At 51.1% G+C, this 19,402-nt stretch overlaps 1 protein-coding gene across 1 annotated transcript in view; it reads left to right on the forward strand.

Annotated features, from left to right (window-relative positions):
* TMEM123 (transmembrane protein 123) overlaps positions 1–19,103 on the forward strand; it is a 57,132-nt gene extending 38,029 nt beyond the window's left edge. Inside the window, exons 3-6 of the mRNA XM_086679274.1 lie at positions 14,392–14,652; positions 15,543–15,696; positions 17,215–17,334; positions 17,372–19,103. Of these exons, the coding sequence (XP_086535400.1) occupies positions 14,392–14,652; positions 15,543–15,696; positions 17,215–17,239 (440 nt within the window). The 3' untranslated portion in view covers positions 17,240–17,334; positions 17,372–19,103. The remainder of the gene's footprint in view (positions 1–14,391; positions 14,653–15,542; positions 15,697–17,214; positions 17,335–17,371) is intronic.
* Positions 19,104–19,402: the final 299 nt, after the last annotated feature.

A 19,402-nucleotide genomic window follows, 5' to 3' on the forward strand; every position in this document is an offset into this window, starting at 1 on the left:
GAGATAGAACAACTAGGGGGGAGGGACAAAGAGAAAGGGGAGAGAGTGAATTCCAATCAGGCTCCAAGCTGTTAGCACAGAACCCGACACGGGGCTCGAACCCATGAACCTGAGATCATGACCTGAGCCAAAGTGAAGAGTTGGCCACTTAACCAGCTGAGCCCCCCAGGCACTCCAGCGATCCTCTTATTTTAGCTACAACTTTTGGTGTTAACTACCAATATTTGTTTTGTTTTGTTTTGTTTTGTTTTGTTTTGAGAGAGAGACAGAGACAGTGCAAGCAGGAAAGGGGCAGAGAGAGAGGGAGACACAGAATCCAAAGCAGGCCCCAGGCTCCCAGCAGCCAGCACCGAGCCTGACACAGGCTCTGACCCACAAACTCTGAGATCACGACCTGAGCCAAAGTTGGACGCTAAACCGACCGAGCCACCCAGGCGCCCCCAAGTATTTGTTCATTGATAGTGGTTTAGTGCAGTGAAGGTGGTGAGTGATAAAACAACTAAGGTATATCCAGCGAACCTTCACCGGGAGACAGCAAGCAAACACGTGAAAAGGTCCCCAGGCTTGGAGTCTGGTGACGCGGTGAGATTTGCTCACCACCTCCTGCAGTGACGTGGGGCATTTCTCTGGCGTTGGGTTCTGTGTTCTCGCCTGTGGGTGGCAGGGGACAGCCCTGACTTGGAGAGGCACCTATGCACAGTGACTGGTGTGGGCTCCCACGGGCACCTGCCCCCCTGGTTCCGATACCACTCCCAGCACTTAAACAGACACGGGTCTTTCGCAACTGCAAAGTTGATGTTTTTCTTTAGTCTTACAAGAAAAAAAACGCTCAGTATCAAATACCTTCTAACGCCTTCATACAGTGAAATACCGTTTGCTAACGGATACTGGACTAATATGGTTGTCATCTCTGAAGATTTTGCTGACATTTGAGCAGGTTTTTTGCTGAGCGACCACCTCTCTGTGGTGACGCTCCGAGCGAGCGTCTTTGGTGGCACTCTGAGCCCTTTAATGACCGAATTCTCCTGTGGTAGCTGCTCCTCACACTTGCTTCTTGTCCGTGTTTAGACCAACAATCTTCGTAACTGAACGACAGCACCACCTGCACAGGCTTTTGACATTGCAAATAACAGCCCTAATCGGACACCTAATGGTGGTGTTGCAGAACAGTCGGGACGTGTTTCCTCACACGTTTTAGCCCTGCTGGGACAACGAGACAATACAAGGGAGTGAGCGTTTGGGACTGTCGTGTGTGTATTTCTCAACGGAGACGCGCTGGTGTGTGTCCTGCGTGTAGGCTTGTAGGACGTGTGGGAGAGCAGGACTGTTTGGTACACACCCAGCTCGGGTTTATTACACACGCAGAGCAGTTCCGAGAGCTGTTGTCTCTGTCTAGAATCTGGTGACTGGCACCTTCTCAGCCAGCTGCTTGTTGAAGGCAGCAGTGAGGCGACGACGCAGTCACTGTCCCTGAACGAAGCTTCGCCACTTGCTTGTACTACTTTTCGTGACTGGCGGCCAAACACGGTGCCTGAGAACGGGGTCTTGAGTCGCCTGCCCAAGTTCAAACCCTGGTTTCTCTTACTAGTTAGAGCTCACGTTGAACCCCTGCCTGCCTCAGTCGTACCTGCAAAGTGGGGATGACCGTAGGATCTGCCTCCAGAGGTGGTTATGAAAATTGCTAACGTTTATGGAATATTTTGAACAGGGTCTAGCTTGCAGTGAATACCGTTTACTTATCCAGTATGTGTGTGAGGGGTAGACAGATTTCTGTAGAGCCTGTCCACTGAGCTCATTCCGGGTCAGGTCCATCCCGACCATCCCCCGGTAGTAAAGGCCATGTCCTTCCGGTCGTGTGAGTCGCACAGGCTAATAACGGTAAGGAGGACTAACACTTATTGGCAAATGGCACTTGTGTCCCTCGGACCAGACCAGAGCCACGGAGCAAGGGGCCTCAGTGCAGCTCCCAAGAGTCCCTGTCAGGGCAGAGAGCAGGCAGGACAGGGTGGGGAGGGGTTTGCAGGGACACACAGGTGCTAAGCCAGTGTCTTTGTGCACATTTATGTCCGGTGCACGTGTAATACGTATTCGTGCGCCTATTTCTACACCCAAATTATCCTTTTCCATTCTCTTCCAATACATTTTCTAAGTTACTACAGAGAACGGTGTAGTTTCAGCATTTAATTGGGAGGAAAGATAGAAATGATCAAAGCCACTTAAAATGTACTTCCAGCATCACTCTTTCTGGACTTAAAACAAGGGAGAAACCATTGATGTTCTAGCTAATCCAGAAAAGCTACTCCAGGCCCGGGAGGAGCAGACAGAGCCAATGGCGGAGGTGAGAACCCTACTTCTAAAGTGGGAGTACCAGCAAAGCGGCCTGTCTTTATACCAAATGCTTCTACTCTGTGCCGCTAACTTCTGTTCGTAAATAAGTCGAATTCTGTTTTTTGATGAACGGCTCTACCCCTGAATCTGTCCCCTCCTCTACTAATGGAGTCCTGTCGAGCCCCTCTGCTGACGTGCGGGGATGGAATGGACAGAAAGGGGAGGTGAGCGGCCACTCTCTGGGGACTGGACACAACGGTCGTCGGGGGAGGGGGAGGTGGGTCGAGGCTGCGATGGCGGATGGCACTGTCCAGTCGTGTGGGTGGGTGACTGGACCGTGTCCAGCCCCAGCCCCACCCCAGCCTCCGGCCGGGGGCTGTCCTGCTTACACCCTTGCATTAATCCCGCGCCCAAGCGCACGAGGGGCGGGGTCTCCTGGTTTCACGCTAAGCTGCTGGCAGCCAGTAAGTGGCTGCTCTCGACGTGAGGAAGCACGTTCTTCCTCCGTTGCAGGCCTTCCGGAAGACGTCTAGTGCCCAGCGTGGGCGGGGGCTCCGTCGGCCTGACCGCTGTGCGCTGCGTTCAGGGAGAGTCTGTGGATGCCGTGCCGTGTCGCCTCCGACAACCGGGGTGTCGTCCCGCCAGACGAAGCGAGATCGCCTTTCTCGGAACCCGGTGGTGGACACAGTTGTAGATGATCCCCAGGGCCGCTCACACCGTGTAATTCCTTCTCTTCGGGGACGGTGAGCCCTCATTCCCATGGAAAAAAGGATCTTGCAGATGCGATTAGTTACCAATCCGTTGACCTTTCGGCCCCTGGTCAGGTGGGCCTGACCTAAAGCCACCAGGTGTCTGTGGCCGGCGGCAGGGGGGTGGGGAGATGGCAGGCGCGTGGCGGACCTGCTGATGCTGGCTTTGAAGGCAGAGGGGCTGCAGGAACGTGGGCGGCCCCTGGAGCGAGAGGGGGCTCGGAGCCACAGGCTCGGGGACCTGGCTTCCTCCAGCAGCCTGCGGAGAAGAGCTCGGCTCGGAAACCTGGCTGAGCCCTTCCGCTGGAACTTGCTGGAACATCCACAGCCAGGGGCTAATCCAGGGTGGTGTGGACGCTTCTGAACACGTGGACGTGTTCACCCGGCAGCGCAGGACGGTCGTGTCTGGGTCCCGGGCTCTTTCATGAGGCGCTGGATGTCAAACCTCGTCTTCGTAGGGAACTCCTGTGTGTCCCGCTCACAACTGCGGAGGGGGGCGCGGCTGCCTTGTCTCTTGGTGGGTGTGGCTGGTCTTGGATCACTGTGCACCCCGGCTTTTAAAAGAGCAACACTTCTCTAAATTATAGACCTTTACTTTCACGAAGTAGAGTCCATCTAAAGTGTGTGCCCGTGTCGGGGCGCCTGCGTGGCTCAGTCAAGAATCCGCCTTCGGCTCAGCTCATGATCTCACGGTTTGTGAGTTCGAGCCCCACATCGGACTCTGTGCTGACAGCTCAGCCTGGAGCCTGATTCAAAGCCTGTGTCTCTCTGTCTGGCCCTCGGCCCCAAAATAAACAAACATTTAAAAAGATGGCGATAAAATGTGGGCCCATTTCTTAGAGGCCTTTCCCACGAAGGTTTTCGCCCACGAGGAGACAGACCTCAAGCACTGTTCCTCCTCGACCGTGGTCATCACCCGTGACGGGAACCGTGCGGACCGCTGACAGATCGTATGACGTTGGCGAGGAGGGACGCTCCGGGCTGAAGCACCCGAGGTGCTGGCTTAGTCTGTGCACTAACGCGGGAGGCAGACTCGGAGGCCGTCTCCTGGCTCCCACCAGAGCGTGCCGTTGAGGGAAACAGGCCTGCCTCTTGCCCGTCCCCACCTCTGGTCTCCGTTTAACTTGTTTCTTCCTCATCTGGGCTCGTGGGAGGACTGGAGGCGCCCTTCCTGTTAGGGGAAGCAGGTGAGGGCGGCTTGTAGGCGGCCGGCGTCCTTTTGGCCTTCCGCGGCGGTTCTGCCCCGGTGAGCACCTGCCTGTGAGCCGTCGTGAGAGCAGAGCCATCGCTTCTGCGTGCGCCCCGTGTACCAGCTGATGTGCCCGCGTGTCCCGGGCTCCTCCCTGGGCAGGTGGGCCCCAGGGGACCCCCGGCCGGACGAACAGCCCCTGCCGTGCACGAAGTCTCCACGTCGAGGGGCCCAGATGTACGCCGTGCGAGCAGCTCGTCCCGGGCGGTTCTGGGGTTCCGCTCCCGTAAGCCGTGTGCGCCTGGTGCCTGAGGGACAGCGTGGTGACCCTGAACTCCTCTGTTAGTCTTTACAGACTAACACCCGACAGACCGCCAGAGTTTCTGTCACGAAGAGCCACGTGGCCTCTCTCCCAGCCCCGCTCCGCCCCCACGTGGCAGCGGCGTGGACCGCAGGTAAACAAGTGGCCACGTTCCAAAAACACTTGACTCACGAAGGCCCGCGAGTCGGGCCTTGCCGATCCTCGCGCCTGGGGTCTTTGACGGGGAATTCAAGTCGTCTAAATCGCGGCGAGCGGCAGGGCGCCACGTCGGGGAGCGCTGGCGGCCGGGGGGGCTGCAGCCACTCCTCCCGAGCCCTCGTCGCCCAGCCCCTCACTCCAGGCGTCGTCACTGCCTCGCGTAGCTCAGGTCCCTGCGGTGGGTCCTGGCCTCCCGCTCCTCCTGGCCTGTGTGTCTCCCCCCCCCACCCCCCAGTCCCCCTGCAAGCTGGAAGGGGGGGGCCGCGGGAAGAGCTCGTCGCGGAGGCACGTGTGCTACCGCCGGGGAGTCCTCGTGAGTCCACGCGCACCCGCTGTCTTCTCACGCCGCCCCGCACGCGGGTGACCCTGTGCCGCGTCGCCCCCGGCGGCACCCCTCCTCGCCACGCTCCTCCTGCCTTCACGCTTGAGCTTCCTTCCGTCCTCACCGCGTCCGCCCTCTGTGGCATGAGTCGCCCGTGCCACACTTGAATACTAGGCCGTGCACGTCCCCTGCGCCACAGCAGCTTGGATGCCCTTGGAGTGCTTTCTCCTCACATCATTGGTAACAGCGCGTCGTCTGTAAACGGGCAGCGAGTGTGTGTATTTACTCCAGGATAAGTTACGCCAGATTTGTAGACTCAAACAATTGGTGGGTTTAAGTGAATTCGGCCTCACCCGGCACTTTGCTCATCCGTGTTTAGGGCTCGCCGTGCAAGGCTGATCTGTCGCTGCTTTCCTCCCCCTAGACCGGTACTTGAGGGCTGGGAGGTGTATTCGGTACCGAATCTCAGAGCCTGGCACACAGGGTGCTCAATGTTGAGTGAATCCGGGGGTGGTTCGAATCATGTAGCAATGAATGGATGATCAGTGGGTTTTTTAGTGAGATGTGTACTTTAATTTTTAAGAACGGTGAGCGTGAACGCTGAAGAAGTCCCAGAATGCATGAACTTAGAATGGAACCCGTACATGGAAGAGCCACCTCGAGATGCCGGTTTCAGCAGAGCTGGGGCCAAGCCCGGTGCTCCTGGGCTCGTTCTCCATGTGCACGAGCTGTCCCTTGAAGGGAGCCTCTGAAAGTAGAGTTTGGGGCGCCTGGGTGGCTCAGTCGGTTGAGCGTCCGACTTCGCTCAGGTCATGATCTCGAGGTCTGTGAGTTCGAGCCCCGCGTCGGGCTCTGTGCCAACAGCCCAGAGCCTGGAGCCTGCTTCGGATTCTGTGTCTCCCTCTCTCTCTGCCCCTCCCCTGCTTACGCTCTGACTGTCTCTGTCTTTCAATAATAAATAAACGTTAAAAAAAAAAAAGAAAGTAGACTTTGGACTCTGGCCTTCAGGAGTTCTTACCTTTCCTCCCAGGGAAACCTCTGTCTGCATCCCAGGAAGGGGTGGTGTGTGTTTGCCGGGCTGACCACGTCAGAAGTCTGTGCGAACCTAGATTCCTTTCTGGTAGATGGATTTAAGCGGCACATTCCTCTCTCTCTCTCTCTCTTTTTTTTTTTTTTTTTTTTAGTTTTTTTTTAATGTTTTTATTTTTTGAGACGGAGACAGAGCATGAGCAAGGGAGGGGCACAGAGAGAGGGAGACACAGAATCGGAAGGATGCTCCAGGCTCTGACCTGTCAGCACAGAGCCCGACGCGGGGCTCGAACTCACAGACTGTGAGATCATGACCTGAGCCGAGGTCGGATGCTCAACTGACTGAGCCACCCAAGGCGCCCCTCTCTCTCTCTTTTTAAATGTTTATTTGTTTTGAGAGAGAGACAGCGTGAGCAGGGGAGGGGCAGAGAGAGAGAAAATCCCGGGCAGGCTCCACACTCAGTAAAAAGCCCAGCATGAGCTCGAACCCACAAACCACGAGATCATGACCTGAGCCGAAGTCGAGAGCCGAACACTTAACCAGCTGAGCCACCCGGGCGCCCTGTGAAATGTCCTTTCTTAAAACGTTTCTGGTTATGACTTTTGTCTTAAACACCATTGCATATGATTATTTATAGTTTCAGCACTGTTTTTTGAGTATAATCGGTGAACATTTAATTACAGATGTACAACATATAATGACTCGATATTTGCATGGCGAAATGATCGCAGTGAGTCTGGTTAACCTTTGCCACCATACATAGTTAGAAGCTGGCATCATGGGGCGCCTGGGTGGCGCACTCGGTTAAGCGTCCGACTTCAACCAGGTCACGATCTCGCGGTCCGTGAGTTCGAGCCCCGCGTCAGGCTCTGGGCTGATGGCTCGGAGCCTGGAGCCTGTTTCCGATTCTGTGTCTCCCTCTCTCTCTGCCCCTCCCCCGTTCATGCTCTGTCTCTCTCTGTCCCAGAAATAAATAAACTTTGAAAAAAAAAAATTTAAAAAAAAAAAAAAAAAAAGAAGCTGGCATCATAAGAAGAAACTTTCTTAAGACGTACTCTTAGCATGTCTCAAGTATGCAATTTGGTATTATTAAGTATGGTCGCCCTGCTGTGCTTCACATTCCCTTGACTGACTGACTTTATAACTGGAAGTTTGTACCTTTGACCCTCTAGATTCATTTTGCTCCCCTTCCCTCCCCAACCCCAGCCCACCTCTTAGAACCACCAATGTATCGTGTCTATGAGCTTAGTGTTTTTAATTTCACATATAAGTGAAAATCATACAGTATTTGTCTTTCTCTGAATTATTTCATATGGCAAAGTACCCTTAAGGTCCATCCGCATCGTCCCAAATGGCAAGATTTTTTTTTTAATCACTGAATAGTATTCCATTGTATACGTACACCACGTCGTATTTATCTTTTTACTTGTCAACACACACTCAGGTTGCCTCCATATCCTGACTATTGCAGGTAATGCTGCAATAAATATGGGAGTGTATATACATTTTTACATTAGTGTTTTTGTTATCTTAGAGTAATCAGAAATGGAATTTCTGGATCATATGGTATTTCTATTTTTATTTTTTTATGTTTGTTGATTTTTGAGAGAGAGAGGGGGGGGGGGGGAGAGGGAGAGAGGATCCGAAGCAGGCTCTGTGCTCTCAGCAGAGAACCTGATGTGGGGCTCGAACTCGTGAACCGTGAGATCGTGACCTGAGCCAAAGTCGGATGCTCAACTGACTGAGCCACCCAGGTGCCCCTGGTATTTCTATTGTTAATATTTTGAGGAACCTCCATATCGTTTTCCAGAACAACTACGCCAGTTTGCGTTCCCCTTCAGCCACATCCTCGCTAACACCTGTTGTTTCTTATGTTGTTAACGTGAGCCATTCTGACAGGGGCGAGGGGGTATCTCATTTTGGTTTTGATTTGTATTTCCCTGACGAGTGACGTTGAGCATTTTTTTTTTCATGTCTGGTGGCCATCTTCATGTCTGTGGAAAAATTTCTCTTCAGATCCTCTACCTGTTTTTTTTTAATTGGATTGTTTTTCTTTTGCTGTTGAGTTGAATGACTTCTTTATGTATTTTGAATATTAACCCCTTATGCAATGATTTGCAAATATCTTCTCTCATTCCATAGGTTGCCTTTTCATTTTGTTGACGGTTTGCTTTGCTGCGCAGAACCTTTTTAGTTCGGTGTCCCATTTGTTTATTTTTTGCTTTTTTGTCGCCTTTGCTTTTGGTATCCGATCAAAAAAAAAAAACAATAGCTATGGCGGACGTCAAGGAGTGTACTGCCTATGTTTTCTGCTAGGAGTTTGTGGCTTAAGTCTTAACATTTAAGTCCTTAATCCGTTTCACGTTAATTTGTATGTGTGGTGTAAGCTGGTGTTTCCGCTCACCCAGCGTCATTTGGGGAAGACGCTGTTTTCCCCATGGTATATTTTTTTATCTTTTGTTAGAAATTGACCACAGGTGTATGGGTTTACTGGGGCTCTTCTGTTCTCTTGATCTAGATGTCTGTTTTTATGCCAATACACGCTGCCTGGATCAGTACAGATTTGTAGTACAGTTTGAAATTGATGTCTCCAGCTTTGTTCTTTTTTGTCAAGATTACTTGGGCTACTTGAGGTCTTTTGTTGATTCCATACAAACTTATGGATTTCCTCTTTGTGTGAAACATGGCATTGGAATTTTGATTGGGACTGCGTTGGGTTATAGACAGCTTTGGGCAGAATGGATTTTTTAGCGATAGTAATTCTAACAATACATGAGCATGGAATAGTTTCCCATTTATTGGCGTCACCTTCAGTTTCTTTTATCAGTGTTTTACAGTTTACTGTCATTCACCTTCCCGGTTACATTTATTCCCGGGTATTTTATTTTCTTGATGCAGTTGTAACTACGATTGTTTTTTTAACTTGCCTTTTTGCAGGTTCTTGGTCAGTGTTTAGAAATGCTGCCGATTTTGCATAGTGATGTCTGTATCCTGCAACTTAACTGAATTTGTTTATTCGTTCCAACACTTGTTTTGGTGGTGTCTTTAGGGTTTTCTGTATGTAATGTGCCATCTGTAGATGGCGACAGTTTTACTTTTTCTTTGCCAATTTGCCTTTTATTTTTCTGCCTAATGGCTCTGGCTAGTTGAATAAAAGTGGCAAGAGGGGCATCCTTGTCTTGTTCCTGAGCTTATAGAAGTTTTCATTGAGTATGAAGTTTGCTCTGGGTTTGTTACATATGGCCTTTATTGTGTGAGTTATGTTCCCTCTATACCCACTTTTTTGAGAGTTTTTATCATTAACAGATGTTGTATTTTATCAAGTACATTTGCTGCATTTGTTGAGATGATCATAAGATTTCTAACCTTTATTTTGTTCATGTGGTGTATAATTGATTCAGAGATGCTGAAGCATCCCTTGCATCCTTGGAAAAAATCCCACTCGATCATGGTGTAGGATCCTTTTAATATATTGATGAATATGGGTCGCTAATACTTTGTTGGAGATCTTTGCATTTATTTTCATCAGAGATAATGGTATTACATTTCCTTGCTTGTGGCATCCTGATCTGGTCTGGGGATCTGGGTAATGCCGGCCTGGTAAAATGTGTTGAGAAGTATCGCCTTCTCTTATATTTCCGAAAGTGTTTGAGAAGGAGTGTTGTTATTTCTTTGAATGTTGAGCAGAACTCAGCCTGTGAAGCCGTCTGGCCCTGGACTGTGGTTTGTTGGGAGGTTTTCTTTACTGATTCGATCTCCTTAGTAGTGATAGGTCTGGTCTGGTCTGTTCGGATTCTCTTAGAAAGTTGTGTGTTTTTAGGAACTTATCCGTTTATTGTAGGTTGACCGATTTTTTGGCAGATAATTGCTCCTGGCAGTCTCTTACGGTTCTTGCTGATTTTGTGGTATCCGTGTATCTCTTTGATTTCTGATTTTATTTCAGTCCTTTCTGTCTAGGTGATTGTAGCTAAAAGTTTGTTAATCGTGTTCATCCTTTCAAAGAATCAGTTCTTTGTTTCACTGGGCTTTTCATTCTCTCCCATTTTTATTTCCGCTGTGATTTTCGTTGCTTCCTTTCTTCACCTAACCTTGGCCTTTGTTCTTTCTCTGGTTCCTTGAGCTATAATGGTAGGTTGTTGCTTTTGGAACTTTGTCTCTTGAGTAGACGTTCATCTCTGTAAATTTTCCTCGTAGAGCCGTTGTTGCTGTATCCCATTCGTTTTGGTGTGTCGTACTTGCATTTTCATTTGTCTTCAGGTATACTTTGATTTCCCTTTTGATTTCTTCTTTGAAGCGTTGTTAAGTAGCATGTCGCTTAAACTTCACGTAGTCGTGAATTTTCAGGTTTTCTCCTAATTGATTTCTAGTTGCATACTGTTGTGGCTGATAATGCTTGGTATGTTTTTTTGTTTTTGTTTTTGTTTTTAATAAGACTTGTTTTATGGCCTAACATAGTATCTATTCTGGGGAATGTCCCACGTGCGCTTGAGAAGAGTGTGTCTATCTGTGAAGTCCACCTGGTCTAACATTGTTTAAGGTCAGTATTTTTCTTATTTCCCTGCCTAGTTGATCTGACTATAGGGTTGCTCTTATTGGTTTTCTTACTCCCTTTTGGTCTATTAATGGCCGCTTTATACATTTCACTTCTCTATGTTGGGTACATTAAATACACACAAATATCTTATTCTCTTGTTGAACTGACATCTTTATTCAGTGCCCTTTTTTGTCTTATTACATTGTTTGTTTTAAAGTCCATTTTGGGGGCACCCGAGTGGCTTAGTGTGTAGGGCATGTGACTCTTAATCTCAGAGTTGTAAATTCAAGCCCCACATTGGATAGGGAGGCTACTTAAAATTAAAAAAAAATAATAATAATAAAGTCTGTTTTATCTGATTTAAGTGTGCTTACCCCAGCTTTCTTCTAGTTTCCATTTGCACGGAATACCTTTTCCCGTCCCTTCGCCTTCAGTCCTTGTCTTTGGGTGAGCTCCACTCAGAGACACGAAGTGAAAAGGCACTAGTGTCCCATTTAAAACTAAATGTGATTGTAAAGTCTTCATGTGTATTTTCCACTGCACTTTAAGTGTGTATTTGATGCCCTGATGAAAACACATGGTCACCCTCAACCTTGAAATTGTTAGGTTAAAGGGAAAACATGGCACCTAGCTATACCCTTGGACCCAAGGCTGCAGGAGTGAGGGAAGTGGCTTGAGCAGAGCCGTAAGGAGACAGCCAAGTAAATCCAGACGGTGGACGCGGTGTCCCTGTTGTCAGTGGTCCTGGACACTGGCCTGGTTTCACATTATTGTCCTGGGCAATTGTCTCGATGAACTGAAGAACCCCGGCACCCTCTTTGATAGGATGACGTTCAGATGGCGTTGGTGGCGACCCTGGGGACAGGGGATGTGACGGTGCAGCTCGGTGCAGGAAATACATACAGCTCATGAAGCTCATGCTCAAAAAAGGGTAAAAGTTGGTGCAACTGGGGGAGGGGGAGCTCAGTCAAGCGTCTGACTCTTGATTTCGGCTCAGGTCATGATCTAGTTGTGAGTTCAAGCCCCGCGTGGAACTTTGTGCTGTCAGCGAGGAGCCTGCTTGGGATTCTCTGTCTTCCTCTCCCTCTGCCCCTCCCTCCCCTGCTCTCTCTCTCTCAAAATGAAAATAAAAGGAATAATGACTCACAGATGTTCCCTCTGTCACAGGCACTGTGCTACTTGCTCAACCTAAATATCTCTGTTGCCTCTCGTAGACCCTTGTGTGGCACCGTGTTTTCTAGAGGCAAGAGGGTGAATCTCCTTTTATGAGATCCCTCCCAGTGACCTCATTGTGATTCGATCCCACATAAGGATCCTGTGTGCCAGTGTGTGGGACATCCTGCGGTCCTGGGGTGAGGGTGTCCCTTTGAGTTGGGCACGCCCCACGGAGCAGCAGCTGGCATGAGTCGAACACGCCCTTCCCCCGAGCTGTATCCACTGAGCGCTGACTTGGACCTCGGGTGCCTCTGCCTTCCAGAATAATCCTAAGATGATGAAGCCGTGGGCATCCGAACCTAGGGCTTAACCCCCTCTGCCAGGCTGGGCCACGGCAGCATCGGGGCTGGCGGTGGGGAGGGGACATCGACGGCTGCTGTGCTCTGGTCGTCCTCACATCGCAGGACTGGACGCGGGTGGGCTAGGAGGCCGGGATGCCTGCCTCGGGCCGAGGTGGACTCCTGGGCCTCCCCCGGCTGGGGCCCGACTCCTCCCGACTCGGACTCCACACACCCGTGGCCCAGGTCCTGTGTCCTCCCTGCCGGTCACCCTCCTCCCTCTGCGGAGTGTTGCCACAAGGCAGTCACGTGGGACAGGTGCAGCCGGGTGCGGGGGGAGCGAGCTGTGCGCACTATGCAGGGTCTGGGGGCTGCATGGGGCAGGGGTGGGGGCCAGACCAGGGTCGTGGGAAATACCGCCTTTGCTGTCAGTGTGAACAGTATACACCCAGCTCCGCTCTCTAAGCTTTACCGCCGGGACCGGGCCCTCGTCAGGCCAGAGTCACTCAATCTCTGTGTCCTCACAAGTCCAGGGGCTGCTCCCCCGAAGGCTCTCCTGCTTGGTCTGAAGCTGGGGTGGCGTTCTCGTCTGCTCCTTCCTGAGCAGAGGGAAGAGCGGACGGACACACGCACCCTCCCGTGACGACCGTTTGTGCCTCGACGGCGTCTTGTTTCGGCACTTTTATTGAGATCCGGTCCCGGCTGTGCACCAACAGCTGTGCGTTTTTGCAGCGCCATCCCCACAGGAAGTCCGAGCTCTGGCACCGAGCGCAGTCACGGGGTTTTGCCTTGTGATGACGACCTCGAAGATTTGTTTTCGGCAACTTGGAAACGCAGTAAGAGTGCGTGCTCCGTGCAGTGTGCCGCGTCCCGGGACTTGCTCCGTGCCCGGAGCCCTGGACCTTGCGAGCCCCTGTCCTGCCCCGGGTGCCACCCACACCCGCACAGCTTCTGTCCCTCGGGGGCCGGAAGACCCGCGAGTGCACATGGGCGCACGAGGGCGTAGTGTCACTGGACGGGAGCTCCTCGCCGGCCTCCTGGGATCACGGTGACGCTCGTGGGCATCAGGACAGTTAAAAAGCCTAGGCGCCTGTCGTGTCCATTTGTAGAAATGTTCAGCTGCTCGTTTCTTGAACACGGTTGGATTTTCTCGCTTGGAAAGACTAAGCCGTCGCGGCTCCGTCTTTGCTTGGGTGACCTGGCGCAGCGAGGGGCCAGGTTTCGGGGCAGGGGCGGGGCAGGAGCCCGGGTCGCACCGCGCCTCCTGGTGGACTGCGCACAGATCGTGCTGGGCTGAAAATGCGATAGAAACGCGAGCTCTTCCCCGTGTCGAATCCACCGCGATAGCACGCACCGGGTTAGAACAAAAGGGAGCGTGTCCGTCCTGAAGCGTGTCGTCTGAGCACAGAGCACCCACAGTAGCTCAGGTTCTTGCCACTTGTGTCCTCCGCTCGGAATCATGAGAATTTACTGGTTCACCGGTCTACATAGCACAGCAGTGTTCCTTGGGCCTTGTTAAAAAAAATGGGGTCACACGGCGCGGACGAGAGCGCACAGTAGGGACCCGCGCCCCGGGGGAGGAACCGGGAAGCCGGTAGACACGCGAGCCTGGCGTGTCCGGAAGTCTGCGAAGAAAAAGTCCAGCGGACTGGAGGCAAGGGTGTTCCTGTCGGCGGCAGTCCCCTCCGGCAGTGACGGAGCGCGACACCCCCGGCCTGAGTCGCTCTCCCCGGGGAGGAGCGTGCGAGTGCCGGCTGAGAGGTGGAGACAGGCCCCGTGGGACGGCAGCGCCGCGGGTGAGCCCGAGGACAGGGAACAGGCGGAGATCAGCACGGGCGTGCGAAGGGGCGGAGAGAGGACGGAATGTCTCTGTCCCCGGCAGCGTGCGCGTGGGGTGAGCTGGCGCTGCCGGGGCGGGGACCCGGGGTACGTGCTCGGTGCGCACGGGTCCGAATCGTCCCCGTGAAGGCCTCCACCCCAGGCGCGAACGGGGGCCTCCAGGATTGAGGGGTGTCTGGAGCCTCCAGCCGTGGGAGGTTGTCCCGACGGCCACGCCCCGGGGGCGGGGGGAGGGGGGGCGTCACCCCTGACAGGCTCACCGGCCGGCCACGTGGCATGGGGTGCACACTGCCGGCCACCCACCACCCGCGCCGTCTCCGTCCTCCCGTCAACTCCCTTCCCAGAGATGAGGGTCCTGTGTCATGTTCATGTGTCTCATTCTCGCAGGTAACGCCACCACGGTGACCTCCAGCCACACGGGTGCACCCCCCAACACGACGAAAGCCCTCACGCCCGCCCTGTCCCAAGTCCTCAGGACACACGCTGTCAGCACCTCGACGCCCACAGCAGCACCCGGATTCACAACACAGGGGGCCTCCCCGAATACGACCTCCGCCACGCACGTCTCCCACAGCGCGTCCCAGACGCCGTCCACCGCGAGCACGGCCCACAACCGTTCGGCCACCTCTGTGCCTTCACCCGTGACAAGTACGTATGGGAGCTGAGCCCCTTCCGTGCTCAAAGCCGGTGTCAGATGCCGCACTCGCGTGGCTCCGTTCTGGCGGGAGTGCGGACGACCGTGTCGTGTACAGAAATCACCGGTGCGGGTGCCGCCAACCTTGTCCCTGTAGGAAGCGGGTTTCCCCTGAACCAGGCCATGTGACTGGAGGAGGAAGTCCTACCCGGATGGTCCTTCGCGTGGTTGTCCGGGCCCCTCGTGCACGCCTGGGTGGGGCCTCCACCCCCACAGCGTGCTCATGGTGGTGTTGGCTCCCGGGTGTCACGGGCGCGGCCACACATATGGCGTCCGCCAGCACGCTTCGTGCTTGGTCTTAAGATGGAACGTGAAACCACGAGCTCAGAACCTTGGCATCGTCCCTTCAAGGTTTTCCAAGTTCAGGTCCGCTTGAAGGCCAGCACAAACGGCAGGCTTCATCGTGTCCGCCGCAGATTTCTGTATTTTCTACCCTAAAGCCTTATTCCTGCAGTTTGTGTTCTGAAATCCTCTGTAATGTCACCAGGGCCCTCGATGGGATACAACAGTCTATTTATCGAACGGAGAACTTCCGTTAGACGCCCTCGTTCAGACGGGCGGTCCAGACACCCTGGTTAAGGCACCGATTCTTCCCGGGACAAGGGAATAAGGAAACAGTCCCAGAGGGTGCTGTCCGAGGCTGCGGTCCCCCAGCACAAACACCCTCAGGTGGGGGAGGGGCGGGGGGAAGCGCTGCGACTGCTGGAGGGGCCCTGGGGCCACCAGGCAGGAGGCGGGCTGGGGAGCTCCTCCCCCGGCTCTGCTTCCTTGGATAGAAATTCGAGTGGCAGCTTTTTGTAATGTTTTCTAAAAACCACTAAAGCTTACTTTTCTTTTCTCCTAGTCACAGCAACTATCAATTCTAAAGAAAACCCAGGATCGAAATTTGATATTGGCAGCTTTCTCGGTGGCATCGTATTAACCCTGGGAGTTCTGTCGATTCTGTACTTCGGATGCAAAACGTACTATTCACGAAGAGGCATTCGGTACAGAACCATGTGAGTTTTGATAGGATTTCTGTATTTCTTTCACGATCGTGACAAAACACCGAAAGGGGGCCACAGATTTATGAATTGTACTTGCAAACAAAAAATGGATGCACGTGCCGGTACAAATGTCCCGCTTCCTGACGTTCTCCCTCTTCACTCACCCCTGTAACCGCACTAGGAGGGTGTGGCTGGTGCTCGTCAGTAGCACTAAGGAAACATCCTTGGTAGAAACCTGGTTTTAAAGAAATTCTTCACGGTCTCATTTTCTAAGTCATTGCATCAAGTGAGTTAAGAGCTCTTACCACGTTCACCCTTTCCATAACTGTGTGGGTCTTACATTGTTTGGAGGGTTTAAGTCCCTTTTGGGGTTTTTTGGCTCTTACTAGAATACAAGAGCCAATTCGTTCTTTTGATTCTTAATGTACTGTAAATACCACGGAAGGGCTACTTTTCCCAATTTTTTAACTCGTCATACACGTGTGTCCCACACCAACTTTCACGTCGGGAGCTGATTTAACCAGTTCAAACTGGTTTAGCAAACCTGCTTTCAGAGCATCGAGGTGTTTTGCCAGATTCTGTGTTTCTAGAAATATTTATCATGTGTGCTTGATAAATTTCACCAGTTAAACAGAAGGTACGTCTTGATCATTGGACATGAAATGCCACTCCGTTATAGCATCAGTGTTTATTGATGTAAATGAGGCTACAAGTAGTGAAGCAAACCGTGTTTTCGTTTTAAATTGCCTTAAGCACACAGCATGTGGCTGTAGCTAGTAGGAGCCAGTCTTTACATACACAGCCGTGCACCGCTGCCTGGGAGGGGCTGTGCCTGGAGTCTGTTGACAGAGCCCCAGAGAAAGTACCTCACGGACTCGAGTGAAAGTCCGCGCTGCTTTCGTTTTGTTCCCCCTCTACGGCACGTCTCCGAAGTTAGGGTGCACCTTACCGTCCACGGACCACAGCGCCTTTTTCTTAGTGCTACGTGACGGCACATTTAGAAGCCAAGAGCTGCTCTGAAGTTCGAGTTCTTACAGAACGCTGGATTTGTCTGTCCCGCTCAAAACTGGAGACGTTCCCCACGTAGCAGTTGTAGCAGTGAGCATGAAAAGGTTACCCGCGGTGACAGAAGCGTGCAGGGGTGGGGTTTGGTGCAGGAGCGGCACTTCTGGGCACCTTCCCACGTGCTTGCTTGGCTTCAGGTCCTCTGCAAAAACGAATAAAGGAAGTCAGTACGTAAATAGGGTTTCCGGGAGGATGAAAATGAGGTATGTGACACCCGACACACGGGATGGTCAAGGAAGGAGGGTGCCTGTTTTAGATTTCTGTGGCTATCGGCCGAGAAGCCACAAGGGGCAGAGCAGACATTCGAGGGTCACTATGGGAACCCTTATGCCCCATGGTACACTGGACACTTGAACAAATTTCACGTAAATGACAATTTTCATTCTGCATCTTTGAAGTTATGTAAAAATATGAACCGGAACAGCTTTGGCACGAATACAAAACAATTTTACCTTTTGATTACAGCGATGAACACGATGCCATCATTTAAGGGACTCCGGGCACCAATGGGAAGATCAATACAGCCCTATCGATGAATTTGGATGATTCTCCTTGGAAACAGTATACGCAGATCATGTTTATATAGTACATTGTACGTTATACGCATGTAAAGATGCCTCAGGATTACTGAAGATAAGAGTTTGGTTTTGGTTTTTAAATGAGCATTTGCAGTGGTTACAGTCACTTCTAAAAACACACAGACCAGTGCCGTTCTCCTTCTTGTGGTCTTGGTCACGCCGGGGGAGTAACTCACTGTGACGGCACGTACTGATGACGACACAGACCTTCACTGCTCCCCAGAGCCGGCTCTGCTCTAAAGCCACACTGCAGAAATTCCGAGTAAATCAGGTCTCCGACATAACTTTAGTTTTAAAGCTTCATGCTTGGGTGAGAAACAAAATGCACCACCCCGCCCCCAGCACGAGAACGTGTGGCTGAGCCCTGTTAGAGCTGTGTCATCGTTACAGCTTCTGTGGCACGTAGTCTGTCTTTTCCCTCTCTCATTTCTGCACGTTGTAGCAGCGTGTTCACGATCTCGTCCGCTTACCTTCCTACTGTGAGTGTTGCCACTGCTGGAAACTGCGCTGTTTCATACGCACCAGTTAACTGTAGGTTGAGTTGTAGGATGGTTTAATGTAGTGTAAACATACTAACATAAGCCCCTGTGGGATTTCTCTAGAGTTCTAGAAGGCTGTGTGGATCGATCCAGGGATAGGAGGGCACCCCTCAGGCTACTGACCTACAGGAAGATGCTGTATTTTTGTGCACTGTTGCTTTTATCTGATTTGGGGATATACTAAAAAACCTTTATTCCAAATACAAATCCTTAAGCAATTTTTAAGACCAGAAACTTCTCTTATTCTTTAGGCTGTATTAGGTTAACAGAAAAAGCACAGTATTGTCGGGACACCAGTATTAGTCAACTTAAGTTTGGGTGTTCAGTTTTCGAGTTTACGTTACAGCAGTCAAAACTCACGGTCAAGTTTTGACAAGAAAAAAAAGCTGTTTCAGTCATACTAAATGACTACGCAAAGTAAAGTACCACCACTTTCTGCCAACAAGCTAAGCTGTCCTGATGACCGTGCGTCTACGCTGAAGAGGATGGCCCTTCTGGGACCAGCTTTTGGCCTTCAGAGAATGTCAAGAATTTTGATACAGGACAGTCCTTCCTAGTCACTGTGCAGCCAACTGAGGTGGTGACCATGGGTAGTGTGGTGAGGACAGAGAGGTGGGCTGACTGTGTAACTTGCCTACCTGGTCTTTAAACCACTTTGATGGATACAGTGATGGGGGCCTTTTACCTTTTCCTCCTTTTGTCTTCTGCATTCTTCAGTACTTGAGGTCGAACTTTGTCTTCCCTGATACTTCTCTAGCACTTTGAAGATGTGAAACCACTTTTTTTAAGTACTACAGGTCATTATATGCCTTTAAAGATACAAATAATGTAGTTAATGTTTTCTCTCTGCTACCTTCAAATACCAGTACTTGGGTGCAGTCGCTTTTTTTGGTTATCTGCAAACATAGAGGGAAGTGGTAACATGAACCACTGTTTCCCTGAGCATAAATTTATATCCCAATTATGTTTAAATATTTGATTGCATTCTCAGAGAATGTATTTACTTGAAGATACATTAGAATCCAATCTGTGACTTTAAATGTCTTTGGATAAAGTTAATTTGCGTACAGATAAATGAGAGTTCGCAATATAGTACAGTGAGAATTTTGTATTTTTGAGGAGGAAAATTTAAAGCGAATTTTTTACCTCTTTTTTTTCTTTTTCTTATAATGACCAGCTTTTGGTATTTCATTGTTACTGAGATCTATTTTTAGAATAAAACTTTGTCTTCATCTAAGAGGTTTGTGTGTGTGGTTTTCTTTCATTTCCACAAACTTAAGAGAAATGAAAGCCCCAAATAAAGACACTATTTAAGTGTGTTTGGCTGAGAAGGCTGTTACAAGCGCAAATTCTTACCCACACCCAGACATCCTGATTCAATGTGTTAACGGTCCCACCTGGGGAACTCGTAGGACCACCAACCACCAAACTCTGCAAAGGACTGCTCCGGATTCTCCTTTCATGCCCCTGCTTTATGCAGTTGGGTAGAATTATAAAAACAGGTATATTTGTGTTAGAAATAAAAAAATGACTGCC

This window comes from Puma concolor, chromosome D1, assembly GCF_028749965.1.
Source record: "Puma concolor isolate L17-30 chromosome D1, mPumCon1.1.hap2, whole genome shotgun sequence".
NCBI classification, from domain to species: Eukaryota; Metazoa; Chordata; class Mammalia; order Carnivora; family Felidae; genus Puma; species Puma concolor.